The sequence below is a fragment of the Pinus tabuliformis genome, chromosome 4_1 (genome assembly GCF_031772625.1).
Source record: "Pinus tabuliformis cultivar Carrire ecotype Pingquan chromosome 4_1, CPIR1, whole genome shotgun sequence".
NCBI lineage: Eukaryota > Viridiplantae > Streptophyta > Pinopsida > Pinales > Pinaceae > Pinus > Pinus tabuliformis.
The window spans coordinates 190006376-190032378 of NC_142303.1; the positions used below are offsets into that span (position 1 = coordinate 190006376).

The 26003-nt window shown below is 41.9% G+C and overlaps 1 protein-coding gene across 1 annotated transcript in view; it reads right to left on the reverse strand.

The window, feature by feature from the left end:
- Positions 1 to 26003, reverse strand: part of PUM24 (pumilio 24) — a 163683-nt gene that overhangs the window by 31329 nt on the left and 106351 nt on the right. Inside the window, exons 11-15 of the mRNA XM_089419429.1 lie at positions 7920 to 7970; positions 7764 to 7814; positions 7474 to 7587; positions 7139 to 7333; positions 6898 to 6972 (exon numbers count right to left, since the gene is read on the reverse strand). Coding sequence (XP_089275555.1) covers positions 6898 to 6972; positions 7139 to 7333; positions 7474 to 7587; positions 7764 to 7814; positions 7920 to 7970 — 486 coding nt within the window. The remainder of the gene's footprint in view (positions 1 to 6897; positions 6973 to 7138; positions 7334 to 7473; positions 7588 to 7763; positions 7815 to 7919; positions 7971 to 26003) is intronic.

Consider the following 26003-nt stretch of genomic DNA (forward strand, 5'->3'; position numbering starts at 1 on the left):
TGTTGCAACCTGTTAGCCTCGCGCTGTCTCGAGACTCCTGCACTGTAGCTCCATCTGCATCCATCTCTACCCATATCAGCCAGTCCTGCTACTCCTCGTCGGGGCTCCCGTAGCAAGGTCTAATCCAAGACGTTGGGTACCTCAAGGATCCTACCCCTCATCGCTTATAGTCCGCCTGACTTCAGCTCGATGTCTCCCCACTTCCACTCAAGTGGTGCGTGTGCACTCATAGCACAGTCATCGTTTGTTAAAACTTCCTTCTCTGCCCGTGTTGGCGCTGCCTTAGTCTTGGAAGACTCTCCCTTACTCATCTTCCTTAGACCTTGGGTCGCATAATAACGCAGCTCCCCACAGTGGAAGCACTTGATCTTGGAGAGATCCTTCTTCTTCCGGTTTTCCTGCTTTCCCTCAAGATGCTAGGGCCACATCTTCCTCCTCCTGCTTGACTTTGATCCCCTTACTGCTGCTACCCGTCTTCGACTGCCATCTGATCTCTTCCTAGGGAAGAGCTACCCACATCTCGTCCCAAGGTGGAAGTGTCCCTCTGCCTAGTATACTCTGGACAAATACTTCACAGTCTTCTGAGACAGCATTCACGGTTGTCCTCACCATCAGCTACTGATCTTATATCGCCCCTATAGCAGTCAACTCATCTCGGATCTCATTCAGTCCTCCGAGGAAGGTGTCAATCGGTTCTCCATTCTTCATCTGATACGACCTCAACTGATTCTCAAGCAGCATTCTTCTATGCACAGAAGTATGTTGGTACAGCTTGTAGAGAGCCTCCCACATCTCAAATGTCGTTTCCTTCTCGGCTCTGTGTGGTACTACATCATCCTTGACCCCTATCAAGGATAATGCTCTTGGTCCTCGCCATTGCCTCCTCGTACCTGTCATTATCATTCGGGTCGACAGGGATAGCTATTACCTTCAAGGCGAAGTTCTTGACACGATTCTTGTCAAGTATGGATAAGATTCTAACATTCCAGACTGCGAAGTTCGATGCTCCGTCCAGTCTATCCTGGTCTCTTACTCCGTGTAGTGCCATGATGCTCCTCTACTTCCCTCCTGGAAGTTCTCTATTCGACTCCTCTGAGTCTCTACTTCCCGTCTGGAAATTCTCTTCTGGACTCCCTTTGAGTCCTGATTTCCCTCTTGGAAATCCTTTTGTCGCTGTCGAGATGCCCCCTACTCTGATCGTCTTGTACAACCGCACCACTGATCAGGGTTCCTCGGCTAGAAAACCTCGGTAACAACTCCTTTGGCCTTGCTCTGTCAGGTACTGTTCTGACTACAATACCTCTCCAGCTCCACTCTGCAATATTCCCACAGCTTTCTAAACCCCAGCAACCTGAAGGTGAGAGCTCCTAAGCTCTGTGCAATCCCGGCACCAGCAACCCGGCCTCCTCAGCCAACAACGTCAGCCCTCCCAGCTACTGCGTGGCTCTGCGTGAGGCTTCTTTTGCCTTCCTTAGCCTTTGCGTTGCCTCTTCCCGACTCACCCTTGATGACGCAAGCATTGCATCACCCTTCTTTCTTGTTGCTCTACTAGAAACAGTGTTTGTCACCTCGGGACAGTTGTTTTTTGCTGATACTGCTCCACTCGGCTGATGTCCTTTAGTCCTCCTGTGATATGCAATCACGCTCCAATACCATGTTGGAATTTCTAAATCTACTTAATTAGAAACCCTCCATGCACTTTATCTTATTTATTCCTACCTAATTGTTATTTTCTCTAACAAGTTATTTACAATGTAAATACTAAAAATAAACACTAGTGCATGCTCAACATATTACAGATCAGCAACTAAAAGAAACAAAAACAAACACGCCATATGACACCATTATTTTTGGCCTAATGTCCCTGGAAAAACCCAATGTGGAAAAATCAATGTAGCTATCTGAGGGTTTTCTTATTAAGCAATATCAGAGTACAATCTAGGTGCCGAAACTGGCCTACCCAACAAAGAATTTCCTTGGCAGTAATACCTCTCAGTTTCTGACAAATCCCCTGGCTGAAACTCTGGATAATCCTTCTGGCAGCTACTCAGCGCAAATCTGCCCCAGAAACCCCAGCATCAGCCTCTCTCTGAACTGCGTCAGCCCCTCTCTGCCTCACACTGGCCCTGCGTCACCCCGGATGGGTCTACGTCAGCTCTTGGAGGCCCTGTGTCACCCTAGATGGGTCTGCGTCAACTCTGGGAGGCCCTGCGTCACCCCGGATGGGTTTGTGTCAGCTCTGGGAGGCCCTACGTCAGCCCTCTAGCCCTCTGCGTCAGCAACGCTGGCCTCTCTGAGGCTCTGCGTAGCTCTGGGCTGCTTCTGTGTGGCCCTGCGTGAGCCCTGGCTGGCTCTACGTCACTCTCGTTGGCTACTACATTGCTCCCCCGACACTCTCTCTGCCTCTCTGTCTCTCTGTACTCAAATGCCCCTCAGCTGCATCTCTCGATCACTAATTCTATCTCTCTTAGCAAACCCTGCTATAGAGAATAGAATGACTGATCACTCCGGTGTGTTCTCCAAGTGACCCTCAAGCCTCGATTAAGTCCCTAATCAATGGCTAAGATTAGATCTGGCTTGATCCATGTCTTTTAGACCATTCTAACATAGATTCATATTAATACACATTAACATTTTATTTTCCCTAAGTTTAGACATAGGGACTCCATTAAAAATATTAATTATTTTAATATCTCCTGATCTGTTTAGAATTTGCCCAAACCTTTTCTGGGTATTGGAGATCTCATGTGCCCCAACCTCTCCACCAAATTTCGTGGCTAGAGCACATCCGATGCTACCCCAAATCAACACATAGTTTGAGGTATTATCTATGATGACCTGCACAACATTTTCCTCCCCACTACCTAAATAATCTCTTTCAAAAGCTCAAATAGAAAGTATGCATCTTTCACCTTGATGCATCAACTAATCTCAAAAACATGGTTCCTTGAGGGCAAGAAACAAAGAAATTAATGATAGTGTGGTTCTTTCCATCGATCCATCATGTGACACATGATGGAACAACCAGTTTTGGCCCATGATTCTATATACTTAGTCAAATACTTATCTATGCAGCAAATCTCTTTTAGCAAATGAGTTCCCCTCAAGTCATGCACATTAGAGCCTTTGAAACCCTTTTCCTACAGCTATAACAAAGTCCCACATAGCTTAGTAATAAGGTGAGCAGGCAACATTAAATGGGATATTGCATCATCTCACTATCTAGCAATGTATTGAAAAGCAGATTCTTTGCATTGCTTTTTCCAATCGTCATCCAAAGTGGGTGACATTGAGTTAGACTTGGTTGGGAGGAAGTGCAATTAGCAGACGCAGTGGCAACAGAGATTGATAAATGACTCTGGATGTTCATCCTCTTTTTTCCTTTAGATTGTTGGCCTTGATTATAAGACCCAAGAGCAAGAGTAACATAGTGAAAGGGGTCATTGGTGGAAGGGATAGAAGAGGAGTCTTGAATCTTAAAATCATCATACCCACAATCTCTTATGGCTTGTAAAATTTCCTTCTTCCTTGCAAATTCTTCTTGGATAGCCTTATCCCTAGCCTTAATCTCCTCAAACTTCTCAAACTTGACAAGTTATTCTGCCCTAATATCTCCTATCACTTCCTTTGGTGCTTGACATGGCTTTACTTGGCCTCTTATCCCAGGCAAGCGTTGTTTCAACCTAAGAATACCCCTCTCCCCTCTCCAATAGATTTATTGCAAAATTTGCAAATCATTTTTCCATCAATCACATCACAATGAGCCCATGCAGTGTCCTTGGCTTTTGAAGGCATAGCGGCTAGAATATTTGAAATTTGCAAATGAAAGAAATCTGCAAATTAAAAAAAAAATGCAGCTAAGTAAAATGGAAAACCTAAGATAAATTTGGGGGGAAAAAGGGCATATTTAGCCTACAAAATTTAAGACTTAAAAACTATCTGTTGAACTTGAAATTTGATAGCATAGATGTTAAATTTGGCAACTAGGGCTAAACTCCATGTGGATCATCTTATTTATGGCAGCTGATATTTTTCTTGGATTCCTCTCTTCGAGAGGTGTAGGATTGATCTAAAGATCATCCGATTCCGACATGTATTTATGGAGATATGAATTTATTTGTATTATTTGACAATTTGTCAAGGTCGGCCAGCAAGCAAATTACCCCAACTTATCCTCAACGTTGCATTATAAATAGAAGAGGTCTCAAGTCATTTTTGATACACGCACTTCTCCTAAGATCTCTCTCCACTAGTTTGGATTTGGTGGCTAGAGAGATCAAGAGGGAGAAGCCCTAGACGCAGCGAAGGAAGGTTTCTATACGCAGCAAGTCAAAGTCCCCTATACGCAGTTGAAGGGAGAGACACCTAGCCACAGTTGAAGGAGATCTAGCCATGCCCTAGCCACAGTCACAAAGAAGGTATAGCCGCTGTCTTGAAGGTGCCCTAGTGCCCTAACCGCAGGCCTTATTATGCAGCAAAAGGTGGTCTAATGCAGCCCTATATCCGCAGTTGAAGGAGGCTCCTATATGCTGTCTAGAGGAAGCCTATACACAGTCCTAAAGTGCCCTAGCTGCCGGTCAAGGAGAGCACTTAATCCACTGTCAAAGGAGACCCCCAAACGCAGCTAAAGGAGACCCTAGTCCGCTGTTTAGAAAGCCCTAAATCCACAGTAATAAAGAGGCCTAATAGAGGCCTAATACGCAGCAAAGCTAGAAGACTTAGCAGCAGATTTGAGGTGCCATAATCCACAGCCATTGACTGATCCTAGGCTGCAGCAGAAGTGCCCTAAACTCCGCAAGAATAACTCTGTTATCAGCGCGAAAGAAGGTTGTTCCTAGGCATGGATTTAGGCATCATTTTATGACTGCGTTTTCTTCTTGTAGGAGGGCCGAGCTAGAGTAGCTCTAGATCATATCTGTTAGGGTATCGTTGAAGGATCAAGTATAATGTTTCTGCTGCCTTGAAGCTATAGGAAGACTATGTGTTAGGCTACAGGCCATAACACCACAATCAAGGTTTGTTTATGAATGTTTGAGGGCTTATTTATATGCCCAGATCAGCAGCATATCCCAGGGGTTGTCCTAGGCTGTTTTGATGACTATTGGAGGACTGCTCGGTGCCCTAACAAATCATCATGATGACAGCTACAACCTATCATTGACTGTGTCCCATTTCATGAAGCAGTGACAGCTAGTGCAGCAAGAAGACATCAGAATTCCGGGAGATGTTTTGGGTCAAGGATTGACCATGGTTGGCTCAGTTTGCTGAACATCCAGTTGATACCAGGTGTATGATCTTCAGAGGAAGATTCTGTGCTGTGTGACCAGCATTGTCTTCTCTGGTCAAGTCTTTTCTACTGCTGTCATAAATATCAGTTTTGTATATCTGTACTATCTCTCTCTCTGCTGAACTATTGAAGAATATAAAAAATAATTGATCAAGGGTTTCCCCACATTGGGGTTTGTCCCTGGCTGGTGCCACATCTTGTGTCCTCTTGTCTTGGCTTGTTTTCTACTGTTTATGTTTATGTTCTACCTGCACTTTACTATCATGCTGATGTGATTGCTAATCTGAATAATGTCATTGGGCTAATATGAAAAAGTGAAGTAAATTGCTCTAAGCATAGAACATACCTAAATTTAACAATAAAACACATAAAAAAACTTAAATACATGGACAGCAATGAAATATGGATTTTTTTAAGTGACAATCCTTACCTAGAAATGCAAACTAGCTCCCTTAGCCTCCTCTTGAAGATGCCAACTCCACTAACAACTTCAAACTAACTACAAAGTAGCTTCAAGTCTAACTCCAAGCCTCCAAGGTGACTACTCCAGCAAAAACTCAACACACTCCAAGCTCTCAATGAAGCTCACAGAAACTACAAATGAGATGTGTGAGGCAAATAAGAGGGAAGACATCCTTTTATTGGCTTGGAGGGTCTGTTTTTGGAGGGAAACAGCCTTTTGTTTCCCTCAAAACCACCTCAAAAACCGAGAAAGACGGGTTGGGTGGCTCTGCGGCCAGCCTGGCAATAAAATGGCAGGTGTATGATTGAAAACTGGCCGGTTCCATCATAAATCGGCTGGTTTATGACTGGTTTGACCAAAAAACCAGCTGGGAGGGCTAATGAACCTGGTTTTTCAACCGGTCCAGTGGCCTGGGCTAATGAATCGGACAGTTTGACAGGTTTACGGTTTGAAACGATCGGTTTTGAATACAATGGTTGTGACATAACAACTTGAAGTTTTTTCAAGTTTCATATAATAACTCCTGCAAAAGAATCTTATAAATAAAAATTGTCCAAGAAGACTGCTAGAAAACACAAACTGAAATCCTTACAGATTTCCTGCTGCTTTTTTATGATGTATGATAGCATGTTTTGCAAATTTTTTTGACGTGCAAAATATTTGATCAAGTAAAACTCACACGATTTTGTGTATTTTCAAGGGGTTATGAGCATGGTCAAAATTTTCATCAAATATTTTACTATAAGACCAATTGTTTTTCCAAATTTAGGCAAACTTTGTGGGCATAGATTAATCTCTCTTACAAGGTTGCTACAATGCTTAATATTTCATGTTGCAAGTGTTTTTATCTCAGATACATTGTCTTGTGGGTTTTACGATTTTCAAATGCTTATTTTGCTGCATCTATATCCAACCGGCTGGACAAAATGACCTTCCCAATCCATCGTTGTTTTTGTATCCACGTGCTGTTAATGTTGTTAAAGGGAGAGATCAAAAAATAGAGAAGAGTTTCAAATGAATTGAGTTTAAAATTGCTTACATGCCCTTTAGTGACCTAAATATACAGATTCCACCCAGGTATGCAATGTAATGTACGTTAACAGAAAAAGAAAAAAGAAAAAAGGTGTAGAGGTAAGTAGATTTTCACCTCGAAAATAATGTCCTTCCCATGCTGAGAACGAAGAAGTTCTCCTACATTTTGCATACACATTTCTGTAAGTTTCTGCAAAACAAACAGGAAAACAACTTCAGTCTTTTAACTAATGGATGGTTCCCACATTCCTATCAAGTATTTATCAAAATGATAAAAAGAAGAACACACAGGTAAGTTAAAAGGAGTAATTTGCAGAAGTGATCCAATAGTATCATATTACAAGATAACATCTAACCTGTGCGAATCCACTCTTAGTTAAAAGTTCAATTCTTCTAGTTGAAAAATCCTTTTTGGATATTTTCCCCAACCCTTCACTCTCTTCGAGATTCTCTTCATCTTTTTCATCTCTTTTGAGACCTGGGATATCTGTCTCTGAAGATGGCTTTTGACTTTCAGAAGGTTCATCATCTGCAGACTGGGGAGGCCCATCCTGTAAGGAAATCAATATATTTTCATTTTTCCACCACCAGAAGAAATAATAGTTGAATCGTTTATGCAATGAATGACAAAAAAAAATTGAATACGCCTAGAAATAAATTCAAAGTATACGCAGAATTAGGCGAGGATTGCCTGGGTACAGGTAGTAAGAGAAGTAATCGTTGATCTTAGAGTCTCCAGAACATCTGCAGGAAAGTAGCGAGGTACATTTGGGCAAAGAAGATGCAAAAGTGGACGCCGCCCATACTGTTATTTGCAGAGACCACATAAAAGTAAATTTATAGGTCTCCAAAAAGGTCTCCTCTTTGATTTACAATCTTTAGAGAGACCAACACCCCATTTAGATAAGACCAGTAAACAAATCTAGAATGTTCATTGCTTCAAAAGGGTGGTAAATTTAGTATATTGAACATAAAACTTACCTTGGCTAATGCCAATTCTTTCAAATCTTTTTCTAGCTCACGAAATATAAACTGCAAGAACATCACTCTCCAGAAATCAGAAGCATAAACATAACTTGAGCCTTAGCATCAGTGAATAGTAAACATCAAACAAAACAAAGATCCTTCACAGCAAACCTTAGAAACAAGACTGGTGTCATCAACAAAACTGAGAATGCACATGAGGATCTGCCAGAAAAGTAAAAACAACAAAAGGTTATCAAATATAGAATAATATCAGTAGCTGCTCATATGGGAAAACCACAAAGCATGTCGTACATAAGTAAAATATGCCAAAAAGATATAAGTTCAATATTCATGTAAAAGGCAGAAAAATTTCCATTATATAAACAAAAGAGATGTCACAGCAGAGATATGAGAGATCAATATTTGTGGTTGATTAAATATTTGCAATTAAATGTCAAACATCTGAACCTAAAATAACCTACCATAAGATATCTCAGACTCATGACCAAAAGAAAACTACCCAAAGTGGCTATACATTTAGAGAGGAAAATCTATCTCGCATTTAGGTGACTTTATGGTGCATAGTAATAGGAGACAATCCACCCAACTTGGGACCAGCAGAGGCAGCAACGATTTTCACACCTTCAATCAAGGTTCCAATCTCATGAGTCATGAGCTCCACCCAATGCCTTAAAGTGGTCATGGGGGCATTTGGAGGTAGGAATTGAATTTATAGTGCTAGGTGATGACCTGCATGTACATATTATGGACACAAACACAGCATCACAATCTCCTTAACGTGAATACCATTTCCCAAGTCCCATTCCTACAGGCCTTTACCTAAAACCTGAAGTACATATGGGGCCCCTAGAAAACAGTTTCAACCTATGGAAATAGGAGGTCACGCCCTGCACACACATATCCAAGCCCACAGTGTTCTCCTTAAAGCTTGAACGCTGCTCACTAGAAGTTTCACTACATTGCAAGGTAGAGCTCACCCCATCTCCCAAGCACGACACTTCCCTTACAAGCAAGTAGGTTGTCAAACATTACATCATATATTAGCCACCATGAAGCAGCAAGGGAGATCCAAATCAGCAGATCAAGGACAGATCTAGGGCTTGATCTGCTAGATCAGATCCAGAGTATTATGGTGTTTGTAAAACTTGAATGTTTATGTTAAGAATCCAGTTGTGCTTTTATTCAGTAGATCTAAGATAGTCTACTAGGAATTAATTGCCAGGTGCTGGGTTCATGAAAATTTAACAGAATATACACCTTTGAAGCCCTTAGCCATATTGGATGGTACTTGGAAGACACATTAGATGATGACATGGCAACCTGGAAGCCCACATATCCACTTAAAAGGAGGTATTGTTTATATTGATTGGCACACTTCGAAAAAATTTATGGATGTCTACATGCTTTGAAGAACTTTTGAAGGACCTTTGGAGGCTAGATGCTGCGCCAACAACACCCTTACCCCTTATCATACCTAGCTATCTTACCCTGCCGAGAAGCCTCCTTCAGCCAATGAGTTGGTCGGAAGCGAGAAGAGTGTTGGTGAGCTGATAGTGGCCCCCTCTAAGGTGCAGTTGGTTTTGCATTTGAGCTTTTGGAATTTATCTCGAGAAGTGTGAGATTTTGCTGTAACAGGCCAACAAAAAGAGCCCCACTCTAAGATGCACTTTCAATAATTTACATATTAGGGACTGTATTTCTTGCACAAGTTAACTAAATGCATCTACCAAAAAAATTAATACAAGTGATCAAAGGAATTGTGCCAATAGCTTTGGGTGTACTATTTAGTGCACATAGACAATAGAGAGTTCAAAACTATGTTTTTCCATGATTTAAATCAATAACCCTATAGATCATCAACTTAGTGTTGCATCTCAGATAACAGAACATTACGACCAATCTCCTTAATAGCATTCTTCAATACATCACATCGGAAAGATGAGTCCTACACATTTCAAATAAAGAAATCAGCCTTAAAAATTAAGGCCCAATATGAAGAGCTCACAATAATGTTTATGAAGGGTCTCTACCTGAAATCTACCCAACGATCCATGATAATATAACACCCTATCAAAACCGAAGCATGTTAAAGGTATTTCATCAACCCTTGCATCTTTGGGATCCTCTTATCCAACAATATTGTTGCTTTATTGTAACTAGGGGGTGCATATCCAACACGCCACTGTTATGTTTTTCCTCATTATTTCATTGTAAATAAAAGAACGTGAAACATTCAATACATTCATATGTTTCGCAACTGCTTCATCTACCTTTTCCTTGTATTGCACACTAATATTTTTTTATCCAATTCACAAATCCTGTAGAATTCTCTAAAGTAGAAGACTACCCTACATGCTGTACAGAGTCACAAACTAATAGTTTCACTCACTTGAGAGTTACCCAGGGGTTGATGAGGAGGTATGACTTAAAAGGTGACACACTTGACAGTTTCATTCACTTGAGAGGACTCTGCACTTTAGGGTTTCAATCTTTCTAATTAAGTGTTGATTAGGGCCTGTTACCACAAGATCTGCCACCTAATGGTGCAAGGTGTTCACTTGATGACAAAATAAGAGAACTTGGAAGAGTTACCACTGTCACCTCGGTCTCCTCTTTCCACAATTCAGGATAATCAAGGAACACCTAAAAGGGGATCTCCCTAAGATCCTCTTTTCCAATTGTTTAGGATCACTTAACAGTTTAAGGAGAAGGGAATTAAGAGATAGATTAACATGCCGCCTACAAACAGTCTTCACATGATCCCCAAAAATCATTAGCTATGGACACTGTTACCCACCACTTTGTGAGTGATATCCCCAGAAGAATTTTTTTCTCCATGATGAGCCTCAACCGACAGCCAGCAGCCCCTTGATGCCTCCTACTAGCTCATTGAACCATTTCTCTGCCACCTGAGCCAGCCATGTGGTCCCTCACCCACCTGTATTGATCATATGTTTGAAGTTGGGCCTCCCGAATCTAAAGGTATGTCTTGTCATTTGGTAATTGAGTATTGGGTTTACCTATCATGGATACTTTTGGGTATGGATTGATGGGGGGTTTGGCGAAAAGAGTAGGCTTAGTTTGTGTTCTTGTCCCCTTGATCTCTTTTGGTTGTTACCCTTAGATCTTAGTTCTGTGGGATCTCTTTTATTGACCATTTGGTTCTAGGGTGGTACTACTTGGGAAACCCCGACTTTGGGTGTGTGGTCCCGCTCCTTTCCCCGCACATATTACTCCCTTTCCACTCACTATACCCCCATTCATCTTTTCTCCCACCTGGGTCCACATAGGGCTAGCATCCATCCCCCCTTGCCCCACCTTGGGTCAGGCCTAGAATGATGCCCCAGAGGTTGAAGCAATTAAAAGAAAAAGTGAAAAGAATAATTGGCCAAATTTAACAGGAAATTGTAACACAAAATGCAAAAGATGGCCACCAAAAAATAATTAGCACATGGGCAAAAGCCATTGCATTAGCGCTACCCCAATCCATGGCCATCACCCTGGTTCCATAGGCCCTAGATGGGCCTCCTCTATCATCCAGGAACCCATGATTGTCCCAACCCCTGGAGGGCAATGAACCGCCCTAGTTGAACCGCCCTAATTAAAAGGGGTAACCACTGCTATATCTTACACATCATGCTCTTGTCCTTTGAGCCCCGAGCGGTTAATTAAAGAAAATTCATAAAAGGCAAAAGGTATATAAAGAAGGGTGGAAAAATCAAGGTCGGGGCACCTCATGTACCACGACTACTCCCTCCTATACATTACATACCCAGGTGTGGGCTTCCTCTTATCTAGCTACCCCTATGCCCCACTATTTGGACCAGGACTACCACTCTCATTCCCTATACAACATCACTTATTTGTCATTTGCCACCCCCATTATAGGGATGTACCTTGGGCATACTATCCCCTTTAAGAGTTGAAACCATTTAATAAGGTACTTGGCTAACCCCCTTAGGAGCCTGGAGACACTAGCACATGCTAAAGCCCACTATGGAAGGGCATGCCAATATGAAGTGCCCTTGTTGTTATCCATGATTTGTAAGCTCTTTTACCCGATTATTTTAATGAAAGGTTGTATTGGAAGCCTAGCGGATGCAATGGATCTTATGCAGGATTACAAGTGGTTTCCATTTGGGTTTGGTCTCCCTGTATGGGATCCTAACCCTAGAGGTCTACATTGGCGCATATAGGGTGTGCACAGAGAGCCATTAGCCTCCACAGCAACAGACAACACTCCACGGATCTTCATGGATGCTCAAAGATTACTACTGATCCACTTTTGGGATGATGATGATATGCTTGTTACATTATGCCCAGCAGGAGCCCCACACTCTTCACAGGTGTCCCAAGACTTGTACGATGTCATGGTAGCATTCATTCCACCACTTGGCCCTTGCAGAGGATCTTTGATTCATATGGAGACCCATGGGGTCATCTATGTGCCCTCATACCCACTGGGAGCACCACAGTCTACTACTCAGAGAACAAGGAGCCACCCCCTTGTCCATCATATTCCGAGGAATTTATTCCTCAATATGGCACTTTAGGATATTATGGAGCCTTCGGAGGGCCCTACAACATGCACATGTTATTATTTGGCCCCTTGTGAGGCTTACTTTTACACTTATGAGCTAGTTTGGTGGGCTTGAAACCAATAGGGGCTAATGTAGGTCCATAGGCTAATTCGAACTCCATAGGCGGCTATATATTGATGTTAGATACACTCATTTGTATCATCAATTGACTTGGGATCTCTCTAATCATAGAGAATTTCACACTTTTTCCTTGGTGGATATTTTTTGGAGATGGATGAATTTTGATGTATGGATTTGCGTTATTTCTCGTCTTGGAGGTTTATTGAGCAAATGAAATGCTAGTTGGATATATTCTATAACATTGTAAGTAAATTTTAATGCTATTATCCTTGTTGCTGCATACTGCTAAAATTAGGGCTACTTGTTGCGTTTTTGAAATGTGGAATTGAGCATGTTTTAGCTAATTTAATGTATGGGCCAATGTTTTATGAATGAAATGTCCTAGAGATTTATTTATCTCGAGAAGCTTACATCATTTGCTTTGAAGTATAAATGCTTGAAAGTCACTTTTCTATTCTTTCTCTCAACATTGGATGAAGTAAATTTTAATGCTATTATTCTTGTTGCTGCATACTGCTAAAATTAGGGCTACTTGTTGCATTTTTGAAATGTGGAATTGAGCATGTTTTAGCTAATTTAATGTATGGGCCAATGTTATATGAATGAAATGTCCTAGAGATTCATTTATCTCGAGAAGCTTACATCATTTGCTTTGAAGTATAAATGCTTGAAAGTCACTTTTCTTTTCTTTCTCTCAACATTGGATGAAGTTGACTTTCTTGGCCTCCTTGATCAAGAAACCAAGTTCTTACTCATCATTATCCTTAACTCCATATCCCCAAGTGAACTAGGCATTGATCCCTCAAAATGGGTATCATTTTAACCCTTTTTTGCCATTTTCCCCTTTTTCCCCAAGTCTAGCTCCAACAAGTCACCTAGGGCATCAATATCCTGGGAATTGCCCCAAGGAAAAACTTCGATCTCCTATAGGCTATTGTGTTGGTGGATCCCCTCCCTCTCCTCCAAATGTGAGGCAACTCTAATGGTGGAATCTTCGGAAATCCCAAGACCTAGCTCTAGGACCGAATTGTGCCTAGGCATCCCCAAGGCTAGACCTCAATAGGATCAATTCAACCTTTTGAAGTAAATATTTTTGTTTGGTCCTTTCCCTTCACCTTGTCCAGGATAGGAACATCATTGGTTGCTACATTCCATCCCCAAACCTGGGTTGGGTCCACTTGGCCCTGTGTGATCCCACTTCTTCATAAAGATTATTTGTCAAAGACCATTTGGGAATCCAGGTTTCCCAAGGATTATACAGATTGAGAAACTTGTTTATAAACCTATCCTTTCTCCCTCAACCCTCCAATCCTCACCCTTTATCCCTGGTGGACCAAGTCCCTTGCTTAAAGAGCAAGCAAGCTCCATTTTTCACTCCATCCTTGGGAAAGGATTTTCAGGGTCACTTCTCACGTATCCATACATATACTTTACAGGTGATCCCTACACTACCGGGACTCCTCCCATCGGTGAAAGTCCGTAAACAGCAGGGAGACTTAGTTGTGTTGACAGTGAGCTACGCCTCCACTGTTGCCCTTAACCTAGCGGTTGCCCTCTTAAAAACCCCTTTAGGTCCCCTGCTGATTTCAGTGGTAGCAGATACGAAGGTGTAAATGTTAAATCAATCTTGGATGCTGGTATACTTCGTCTTTTATTGTATTAGATCAGAGTTACAACAATGTATGGTTTTGCTTGAATTTCTACAGGATTTCAAGTAATATATGCCAGCTGTTATAAGATCTGATTTCCAGCAGTACAGGACATTGTGTACATGAGTTTTGGGCCAACTAATAAACAATCACAAGGCTTCCTTTCAAGAGATATTGACTGCTATAGCAAAATTCTGAATGCTGGCCTAATCACAAGTACAAATACAATGATATTTCCAGCTTAGAAGCATCCCCTTTAACCAATATCTTTAAGTGCATTATAGCTGGAATATAATGCACAATATTTAATGTAAATTCCAGCAGTAAAATACTGTTCAACAATGCTCTTTAAAAGCTGTTTCTGAGTGAGTTATCGAACATATTTATCCAGCCAAAATGTTCTCGTTTGTTTGATGTGTAATGAGGAATACAACAAAACTTTTAGGTACAGATCTGGATTTAGATTTTCTTATACAAATTCTAGATCTGTATAACACAAAAAGATGACTTTGAATCAAACTTTAAGTGGCTGTAAGGCAGTATCAGTGCCTTATACATTCCATTTGGCGCATCTGGTTCCACGATATCCTTGAGGGAGGCAGCTCTATTGAGTGGACAAGGGTGATTTTGGCTGTGGATTACAAGCTGAAATAAACCCTCTCTTAGTTCTTTAAGATATCCTGAAATTTCTATCAAAATGATTTCCTACTTTAGACAAGAACATGGACTATGAGGTTTTGGATCTATCAAGAAATGATAAAATGTGTTTTGCATCTCAAGAGAGAAATTCATCACAAAAACCACTTCAAATGACAAATTCTTAAATCCTGAAAAAATTACCAGAATTCATGACCTCAAAATCATTCATGAAGAAACAACCAGAATGCATAAGCATACACAATAGAGAGTATCCTCATCCTCTATGGTACCTTGTTAAACCATCTATTTGCCCTCCAAGAAAGTTACAAATGCAAAGTATAACAAGGGCTCAAATACTCATTCCTTCAACAACCATTACAAGGAAAGGAGACCTCTTTAAATTGATGGAGAGCAAAACCCTCTTAAATAAAGTAATAACATTTTTTGATGGTGGTGCCAGCTATATATAACATCCATATGAGGGGCGTGAATCACCCATGAGAGAGGTCGACCCACATCAAAAATAGAAAACTATTATTTGGCACACACAAGCAAAATAGACAAGAAATCTCATGCAATCAAGCTGCCACATGTCCAATCGATTCAGGATAGAGAGAAATAGTGGCTGCCAGCTGTCATATGTTGTCCAAAGGTGGCTGTAACAGTCAGTCAATTTGCTATTTTTAGCTATTTGGCACATGCTTCCAAGTCAAATCCACTAGTTAAACCTTCTAACAGCTATCTCCTAGTGGAATAGTCAACTCATGTGTCCACAAAAGATTGATGAAGGCTGCTAGCTGCCCACAAGTAGGTCTTGTTACTGCTCAAACTCGCAGGGGTCCTAGGAGGGGATCCTATAGAGCAACTACTAGGTCAAGGGGCAACAATGGAGCCATAGCCCAATGTCACCTAGGATAGGCTCCCTACTCTTTACGGACTTTCACCAATGGGAGGAGACCCGATATATGGGGAATCGCTAAATGGATGGATCAATAAGAGGATAAGGAGTGATTCCAAAGGCCCATTCATAGGAGAGACTCAATAATATGGTTTTCCTACTTGGAAAGCAAGGTGATACGCTCTCTAGGAAAGGCTAGGAGGATTCTTGAGGTTGGGGTTTGGGAGTGGAAGTATATCTTTGTCAAGAGGTTTCCTAGACCTGAGAATCTTTGTGGAGACTTGATCTTTGTGTGATCTTTGTGCAATTAGAGTTGTAAGGTTGCAGGACCACACGGGACCAAGTGGACCCAGAATTAGGTCAAGGATGTGGAGTTGATCAGCCGACAAGGGGCTTAACCTAAAAATGGAGGAGAAGAGGACCAAAGGACGAATATTCTTTCGAGAATTTAATGAAATGATCCAAATGAGGACACTAGCCAAGGGAAACCTAGGGCAAGAAACAATCCTTGAGCTAGGGTTTGCTATATCTCAAGATCCCACCGTCGAAATTTCTTGAAATTTTGAGGGCCTCTAGAGAAAACCCTAGTGCAGTTATCAACAAGAGATCGAACTTTTTTGAGGCTACAATGAGAGAAAAGTGATGCCCTAGGTGACCTATGGAGGCTAGGCCTAGAGAGAGAAAGAGAGGTGAGAGAAATATCCTTTAAAAGTGATCACCTATGGAAGGATTGGTGCCTTATCCTTTGGGAGAGATGGGGTCAAAGAGAATTTATAGTTTGGATTACCCAATCAAGTAGGCCTTTAAGCAACTTTGCATGGCATTAGGGCATGAGAGCAACTACTCAAAGTCTTTATACTTCGATATGCAATAATTGATGACTTATCAAGTTGTATTCAACAACAATAATCTCTAGGAACATTCATCCATTCATAAATGGCCCATGCAATGATGCAACGCTACAAAAGATCAAAATTTCCACAATTTTGTATAGAAAAGCAATAAATTTCAGACTTGTATAGCGAAAATCCCAACAACATTTCATGTGACAAAGTAAATAACAAGAATAAGCAAGGAAAAGATCACTTACATGTACAAATGAGAATATCCAATCATCAAATTATGCCAATAATGAAGCTCCAAGACAAAGAGAGATAGATCCAAACATCAAAATTCATCCACGTAATCCAAACTCATCCTCCAAAAGAGAATGTGAAATTCTCAAGTAGCTATTAAATCCAAATCCAAGTGATGATGAGAGAAACGAATCACCTATCATCTATTTATATGATCTCTAAGGAGTTAGATTTGCCTAATTAGGCCTAATTAAGCCCCAAATAATAAAATAATGTGCAATAATAACATCCCTTGGTGACAAGCCCACCAAGATAGCTCTATAACATAAAGTAAGCCTCTCAAGAGGGTAGAATGATCAATAAAATAAGTTGTTGGGCCTTTGAGGAGGCCTAATGAAGTCCAAAGTGTGTCATGATGTGAGAATGGACCTTAAACATAGTGGACAAGGGGTTGGCCCCTTGTTTTCCAAGCAATTCCCTGTGGTGCTCCCCAGTAGGCGTGGGGGCACAAGGGCATCCTCATAGGTCTCCAAGTGGATCAAAAATTCCTATAAACAATCTATAAGGGCCAGGATGATGACATAAGCCCTCCCTTTGTCTCCTGCAATGAGACACGTCCTCATTTGGACCCTGAAACACATGCCAAGTGTATGGTGCAAGTGTGGAGCCGGCTAGGCATGGCGAACGGGGTACATCATCTTCATCCAAAAAGGTGGAACACAAGCAATCAATGCTCGGTGTTGGGGATACCTAAAGTAATCTCTACTATGGCGGAAACCCGTGGCTCTCAACATTCACCCCACAAGTGCCAATGTGGCCCTCTGAAGGGCTAGGACCCCGTATAGGAAGACCAAGCCCCAAATGGAGACCCACCTACAATCTTGTATAAGATCCAATGCATCCCCTTGCCCTCCAATACAACAATTCATTAAAATAGTCAGGTAAAAGAGCTTACAAATAATGGAATCAATGGGGCACTTTATGGTGGCATGTCCTTCCATAGTGGGCTTTGGCGTGTACAAGTGTCTCCAAGCTCAATAAGGGAGTTAACGAAGGACCCTATTATGTGGTTTCAGCCTTTAAAGGGGGTGACATGTCCATGGTACATCCATCAAGTGGTACATCCATGGAGCAAAGTTGGGATCAAGGGAAGGATCCTGGCCACATGTCATGACACAAGGGTATCTATTATGAGGGAAGCCCACACTTGGGTATATGAGTGTATGATGGAGAAAATCGTGGTACATGAGTTACCACAACGTTTGCTTTTTCACCCTTCTTCATATGCCTTTCGCAATAGGTACCCCCTTTTAAGGTCTGGCATTTCATTGCCCACCAGGGGTTGGGACAATCATGGGTTCCTTAATATGGAGGAGGCTCATCTAGGGCCCATAGGAACCAAGGTGATGGCCATAAATAAGGGGTAGAGCTCATGTTTGGCCTTGGCCCACATGCTAAACTTGTATGTCCCGGCCATCTTTTGCATTTTGTGGTACATTTCCTGTTGAGAGTGGCCAAATTATGCTTTTTGTTTTCTTTTTAGCTACATCAACCTCCGGGGCATCGTTCCAGTCTCGACCCAAGGTGTGGACAAAGGGAAGGGGAGGCTAATCTTATGTGGACCCAATGGACCCGGATGGGAAAAATGATGAATGGGGTTAGAATGAGCGAAAGGGAGTGAGGCATATGGTGTTAGGAAACGGAACCATGCAACCAAAATCAAAAATTCCAATGTAATGCCAACCCTAAAGCTAATGGCCAGTAAAGGACATCCCACAAGACTAGGATACAAGGGTAACCACCAAATTGGGGGAGGAGACAAGAGTACAGACCTAGCCCACTCTTTCCGTTGAATCCCCCCACCAATCCATGCCCAAAAGTATCCATGAAAAGTAAACAAAATTACTCAACTATACCAATGAAAAGTCATACCTTTGGAGTTGGGAACCCCACCTTCAAACATACGATCATAATAGATGGGCGAGGGACCACATGGTTGGCTCAAGTGGCGGAGATGGTGGCACATCAAGCTATCTGGTGGTTGCAAGGGGTTGTTGGCTGCCAGCTGAGGACCATCTAGGAGAAAAAAAATTCTCTTATGCATACTGCCCAGAAGTGGTGGGTAACATCTGGCTCCAACTGGGACATGAGCTCTCGGAAATATGCGCAAAGCTACTCAAATGGGAGGTCATGAGAACACCAACAATCTATTTGTACCATAGACCTGTTACCTGCACATATCAAAGACCAAGCACACATGACAGGATGTTTTTGCAGTGTCTTATGATCACCCATGCTTAGTATTAGGCCTTAAAATCAACAGGAAAATAAAATTTATTTTGAATGCAGTTTAAATGCAGCTAGTCTACCATGAGAAAATCAGCATGCAATGCCTCCTACCCTAACATGCATGTTACATCACCGAAATACGAAGTATAATCATAGACCCAATGCAACCAACATATCATCTAGTCAATATGAAAACAACTGCCTTTTTTCTTACTCATGCAATAGAGCCATAGGCAAGGGCAGGAATGACAACATGGAAGGTCACAAGGGTTGGAAGCATGAAAATGAAGTAACCACTCATGGAGTATCATGGGGGAAGAGAGAGCAAAGGGATGTAATCTATTACACAGGATCCTTTCTTCCAACCAAAAGATAGAGATATCAATAATCAAGCTCATAAACTTTCGATGGATGGAAACCTCAAGCATATCATCCCCATCATGGTCCTTATCATTAATATCATGCTTCATGGCCACCATAAGGTCATGATTGGGAGGAAAGGGAGACTGATGACATGGGATGACACAATAGGTAGGTTGTTCATGATGATCATACTCACAATCCTAAAGGCATGAGGGGGAAGGAAGGGTACATCTAATGGATAGCTCCTCCTTAGCATCATGCCTAGGAGAGGGAAAGGGAGCATCAATAGTTGTGACAATGTGAGTATGGCCAAGGTGAGGGTTCGTCGATAATGTAGCTATGCCATCGGGAACTTGGAGAAGATCTGGGAAAACAAGGCCTTTATCAGTGTCATCATCGATATCATAAATGGGGCCCGCTATTTCCAATAAACCTTCTTCATGCATGGGAAATCAATGACCCTCACATTCAATGATGTGAGTAGTCATATCATTATGAGTAATGTCCTGGAGAAAAGGAGAGACAATCTGTTAATTTTAGGCAACAATGGTATGTTCTATGCTTTAGAGCAATTTTACTTCAATTTCTTTATTAGCCCAGTATCAATATTCAGATTAGCAATCACATCAACATGATAGTAAAATGCAGATAGAACATAAACATAAACAGTAGAAGACAAGCCAAGACAACAGGACACAAGATGTGGCACTAGTCAGGGGAAAACCCCAATGTGGGGAAACCCTTGATGAAATCTTCTTTCACTCTTCAATAGTTCAGCAAAGAGAGATACTACAATTTATAAATCTGGTAATTTATAACAGCAGCAAAAGATTCCTAACCAGAAAAGTCAATGTTGGTCAACAGGGTAGATTTGACCCTCAGCAAATCGATTAACTTCAATCAACTTCGGCCTCCAAACAAGATAAAACAGCCCTCAAAACAATCAAATTCAGCCCAATCAAAGTTTGGTCAAACATCCCGCTTGTGGTCAGCCCTGGCTGTAGTCAATGCTGGTCAAACTATCAAGAAGTTCGGTCTCCTAAAATTTTGGTCTCCTGAAATTTCGCTCTCCTGAAATTTTGGCCTCCTGAAATTTCGCTCTCCTGAAATTTCGAACGTGTGGAGAGAGAGAGGCCCAAAAATTTGTACCCAATCAATCAGGAGAAAGAGAGAGAGAAGTGTCGAGATGAGTGTGTCCAAATGAGGCTAAGTCAACTTCTATTTATATGCAATGTTGAGGACGAATAGACGTGGCTGTTGGGCTTCTGAGCCTACATAAGATTGTTGGACGACCTTGACAAATTGATCATAATCAAAATAAATTCATAACTTCATTTGTACATGTCAGCGTTAGATGATCTTTAGATCAATCCCACACCTCTCGGAGAGAAGAATCCAAGAAACATATCAGTTGTCATAAATAAGATGATCCATGTGGAGTTTGGCCCTAGTTGCCAATTTTAACACAATCTCAGCCTCATTTTTTGTGTCAGTATCATAAATAGGGTCATTGTTAAAATGATGGTTGCCCATATCCCATCTTCCCTCATTAATGCACAAAAAATTAGAAATTTCATCTTCACAGGGAGCTACAATATTCATATCTTCAAACCCTCTTTCTTGAATGAAGGTCCCCACTTCATCGTGTTCATCCTCATGGACTTCAATAGGGTTTTCATACATGGCATGGATATTCTCAATCCTTAAATTTGCATCCTTAAGGTCTTCATTACGATCTTCTTTAGATGGATTCCATTCTTCCACATATTCCTCATTTTCATGATCATCTTCCACATCAGAATTTTCTTCAAGGTCACCCTGATCATCCAACTGATTACATTCTATGGGGCTTTGTGATTGACTATAATATTTTTCAATGACTATAACAATTAGGATACAAAAAGTATAAGTGTGACTAGCAAGCTCAAGGAGATGACTAGAATCTTTTTAATAAGCACATCGTACACAATAGAGCTTATTACTCTTCAGAGTACAATACTCGCGTATAAAATCCTTGTTCCTGTGATCTATTAAAATTCTCATAAAACATAGCCAACTCATCCACACATTGTTGCAGTGCTTGAAGCTCTTCATGATTAAGTTTATTTAAAGGAGAACAAAGAACAACTTCTCTTTCGAGACTAGCCATTTTTCATGATTTTGTATATAATACCAAAATAGAGTCGCCAAGGTGAATTTAAAATGCCTTGATAGATGCTTGTTTCACCCTACAAGCATTAAGTTTGAAGTTCAATGAAGAACTAGGGCTTCGTTCTTCCAAAGGAGTCGCCAAATGATATATCAATAATGTTGTAAAGGAATAAGACACACATCTCATGTCCCCGGCAATGGCGCCAAAATATTACTGCTCAAATTAGCAAGGGTCCTAGGAGGGGATCTTATAGCGAACCTGTTAAATTATGCAACTAGAGTCAATTTCCATTTTGGACAGCTCAATTGATGGAGATCATTATTGCATTAAATTCCTCTTTTCAAGAGGACCAAAATCAACCTAAAGATGTCTCAAATCAGACAAGGAGAAGTGTGTTTTTAAATTAAAGCCCACTCATGTGCAAACTGACAAGGTCGGTTACACCATAATGTAGGCTCATAAAGCCCAACCGACATTTCTTGTTAGGGTCCCACCCTAACCCCCTTATTTATGTAATAGGATCGAGTCATAGTTATAATTAAGTAAAGAGTCAATAAAGCCCATATTAATAATTGTAAGTGGTTAACCCGCATTTAATGAAGGGACCACAGTTAGTTGCAAATGGGCCATGGTATTAGATAGATGGTATTAATCAGAACCATAGTATTGCCCCATGGTATTGCATGTATGAATCCTATATAAAGGATAGAGACTCCCCTCGAGGAGCATCGTGTCTTATTTTGTAATCAAGCTCTACTCTACTGGAGGTTGCCCCCTCGAAGAGGCAAGTGAACATTGCTTTCTGAATAATAAAATACTTGCTATTATTTCTCATTGTTCTATGTTCTAGGTATATTTCTTCGCATATTTGGTATTTTGGTATCGGCTTGCAGGTTAAGAGCATAACAAGTGGTATCAGAGCGCTTTCTAGGGCCGGTGGGATCTCCATTTTTTAGCAAAAAAAATTGTGGCTGGAGACGTGTTCCGGCATCTTTAAACCACGGGATCTGTCAGTGAGCGCATAAACCTGCGGATTTGGGGAGGCACACACGCAGGAAATACAAGAGCTGGTCACGCTTGTTGGACTCCCTTGTAACCCCTGTGGGTACCCCTTCGAGTAGTAGCGCATTAGACAGAACCGCGCACGGACTGTCTTCCAAGTACCCTCTGGTTATATCGGAAGCCCCCTAGCTCCCTTGAAACCTCACCATAGATAAACCGTCGGCCATCTTGCTGCTACAGTACACCGAGAACAGCACTCAGAGAGATTACTCGCCCGTACGATAGGGTAGTCGGGTTGTACGGCTAAGGGTATGGTTGATCCTCCTTGGTTAGTGCCCTGAAAAATTGGGTCGAGTACTACTGTCAGACCCTTATGTATATTGCGATCTGTAACACCTGACACTCCTGGAGACCATAGCTCCCTTCTCTATCTCTAGATCACGCATAATCTCTGCCAGATCAGATCTCGCAAGTGGGGTTTTGCAGTAGCAGCAGCAATCAGTTCTGTCGTTCAGATTTATTAGAACAACCATTCAGATCTATTAGATCCATCAGATCCGCAGCAGCAATCAATTCCGCCGTTTAGATCTATCAGATCAGCCATTCAGATCTCTCAGATCCATTAGATCCGCCATCCAGACCTGAGTAGTTGTGCGGGTTCCTATACTTGGGCGTGATTTTCGCAGGACTTTTGGCAGCATTGACATTTCCAGGATTCGGCTACTGCAGTATTCCTAAGCAAGGAGTAAAGACATCGTATCGCAGCTACGGGAATTAACTGCAACACTCTCGAAGGGCAAGGTGGAGGCATGTGAAGAGGCATATATTGGCAATGAAAACAATGAGGGTGAGTCTAGCCAGTCTCTTCACCTCTTTGGCACCCAACAACAATCCCATCCGCGACCATCCAAGTTGGACATGTATAAATTTCATGGCTCTCACCCAGCCGCATGGATAGCACAAATGGAGCAATATTTCACACTGATTACATCCTGGATAATGCGACTCAGCTTAGTGTGGGTATCATGTACTTGGACAATGAAAGATGGCAATGGTGGCAATGGCATCAACATTGCTATGGAAGGTACTTGAAGTGGGATACATTCAAAAAAGCTCTTATGGATCACTTTGACCATGAATCTGACTTTTTGGGCCGTCTCACTAAGCTCAGACAGACAGGAACAGTGAATGAATATATTGCAGCCTTTGAAGCCTTAGCTTTCCGCACTGGAGGTCTACAAGATGAGTTCTACACGGAATGTTTTGTCAGTGGTCTCAAAGAAGCCATACAAGCCCACGTCCGACTGCACCACCCTAGCTCATGGTTGCATGCTTGCAGGATAGCTCGTGAAGTCGAACGTGCATTGGCGGCCCAGTCCAATCGCCCAAATTTCATCGCCAAGGGTCGCCCCCCACAGGCTCAAAGCACTACCCAGACACTCAAGGTTCAAAAGGTGTCACCAGCAGAAATGGCGGAAAGAAGAAAGCAAGGATTATGTTACTACTGTGATGAGAAATACTCCCCCGGGCATAAATGCAAGGAGCCCAAATTTTTTCAAATTGATGCTACTGATCACAGTGCATCGGAGGAAGCCCCACCACTTGAGCAACCAGAGGAGGAAGAAGAGGACAACCAACAGGACAATGTACCTGAAGAACCAGTTATCTCGCTGCATGCTTTGGCAGGGATTTCTTTGCCTCAAACTCTCAAAATCAAAGGTTTTATTAAGCATCAACCAATAGTAGTCTTGATTGATAATGGAAGTACACATAATTTTATCCATCAAAGAGTCGCGGAAGCAGTGCATTGTTTTGTCCGAGCAGTTTCTAACTTCCAGGTCCAAATTGCTGATGGGGGAACAATGAAATGTGAAGGACGTTGTGAAAATGTCAAATTTCAAATGGGGGATTATCAATTAAAGACCCACATGTTTGCCATACACATGGGAGGGTGCGACATTGTCCTCAGTGTTGAATGGCTTCGCACACTTGGCCCAATCACAATGGATTTCCAAGAGTTATATATGAGCTTTAAGCAGAACAACCACACACATACCCTCCGCGGACTCCAAGCGGGAGCTCCCTCTATCATCAACTCACATCGGATGGAAAAATTGTTAAAAAAGGGCCACCATGGAGTTATAGCTCAATTTAATGCCATCCAAGCCTGCGAACCCAATCTTGTTCATATTCATCCCGAGATACAACAGATCTTAAACAACCATCTGCCAGTCTTTGACAAGCCTCATGAGCTTCCACCCTCGAGAGGGGAACATGATCATAACATTACTTTGGTCCTAGGGGCCCAACCACCAAATGTGCACCCATATAGATATCTGTTTGCCCAAAAGAATGAAATAGAAAAAATAATCAAGGAACTCTTGGAAGCAGGCGTCATTCGCCCTAGCATTAGTCCTTATTCATCGCCAGTGGTCATGGTGCTCAAGAAAGATGGGGAATGGCGTATCTGTCCAGACTTCAACGCCCTTAATAAGTTGACAGTCAAAGATAAATTTCCCATCCCGGTTGTTGATGATTTGTTGGATGAACTAAATGGGGCTCAATTCTTTACTAAGCTTGACCTTCGCTCAAGCTACCACCAAATCCGCATGAAAGAAGTAGACATCCCAAAGACTGCTTTCCGAACTCATGAAGGCCATTATGAGTTCCTGGTCATGCCATTCGGTCTTTGTAATGCCCCATCCACTTTTCAGAGCCTTATGAACCACCTGCTCAAACCATATCTCATAAATTTGTCCTTGTTTTCTTTGATGACATCCTCATCTACAGTCGCACCTGGGCCGGACATCTTCAACATGTAGATCTGCTCTTGCAACTACTCCACAAGCATAAATTATTTTTCAAGATGTCCAAGTGTTCTTTTGGCATGGAAGAAGTTGAGTATTTGGGCCACGTTGTGGGGCGTGAAGGTGTCAGGGTGGACCCCAAAAAGATCCAGGCAATGCAGGATTGGCCTCAACATAAGACATTGAAGAGCCTGAGAGGATTTTTGGATCTCACAGCTACTATCGCAAATTTGTCCGCATTTATGGTCGCATTGCTAGGACCCTCACTCAACTCCTCAAGAAAAATTCATTCCTCTGGAATCATGAAGCACAACAGGCCTTTACAGCTCTCAAACATGCCATGTGTTCCACTCCAGTCTTAGCACTACCCGACTTCACCAAACCTTTTGTGATTGAATGTGATGCTTCGGTACAAGTATTGGGGCAGTCTTAATGCAGGGAGGTCGACCCTCGGCCTTCATGAGCCAACAACTAAGTGGGAAGAATCTGGGACAATCTACCTATGAGAAGGAGATGATGGCCATCTTACATGCAGTAGATACCTGGCGACTTACTGGGGCAACGTTTCCAAATCTGCACCGACCATCAAAGCCTTAAATATTTTTTGGAGCAACTCCTATCCTCACCACAACAAAATAAATGGCTCGCCAAAATGCTGGGATATGATTATGAGATAATTTACAAGGGCGTGAAAATAT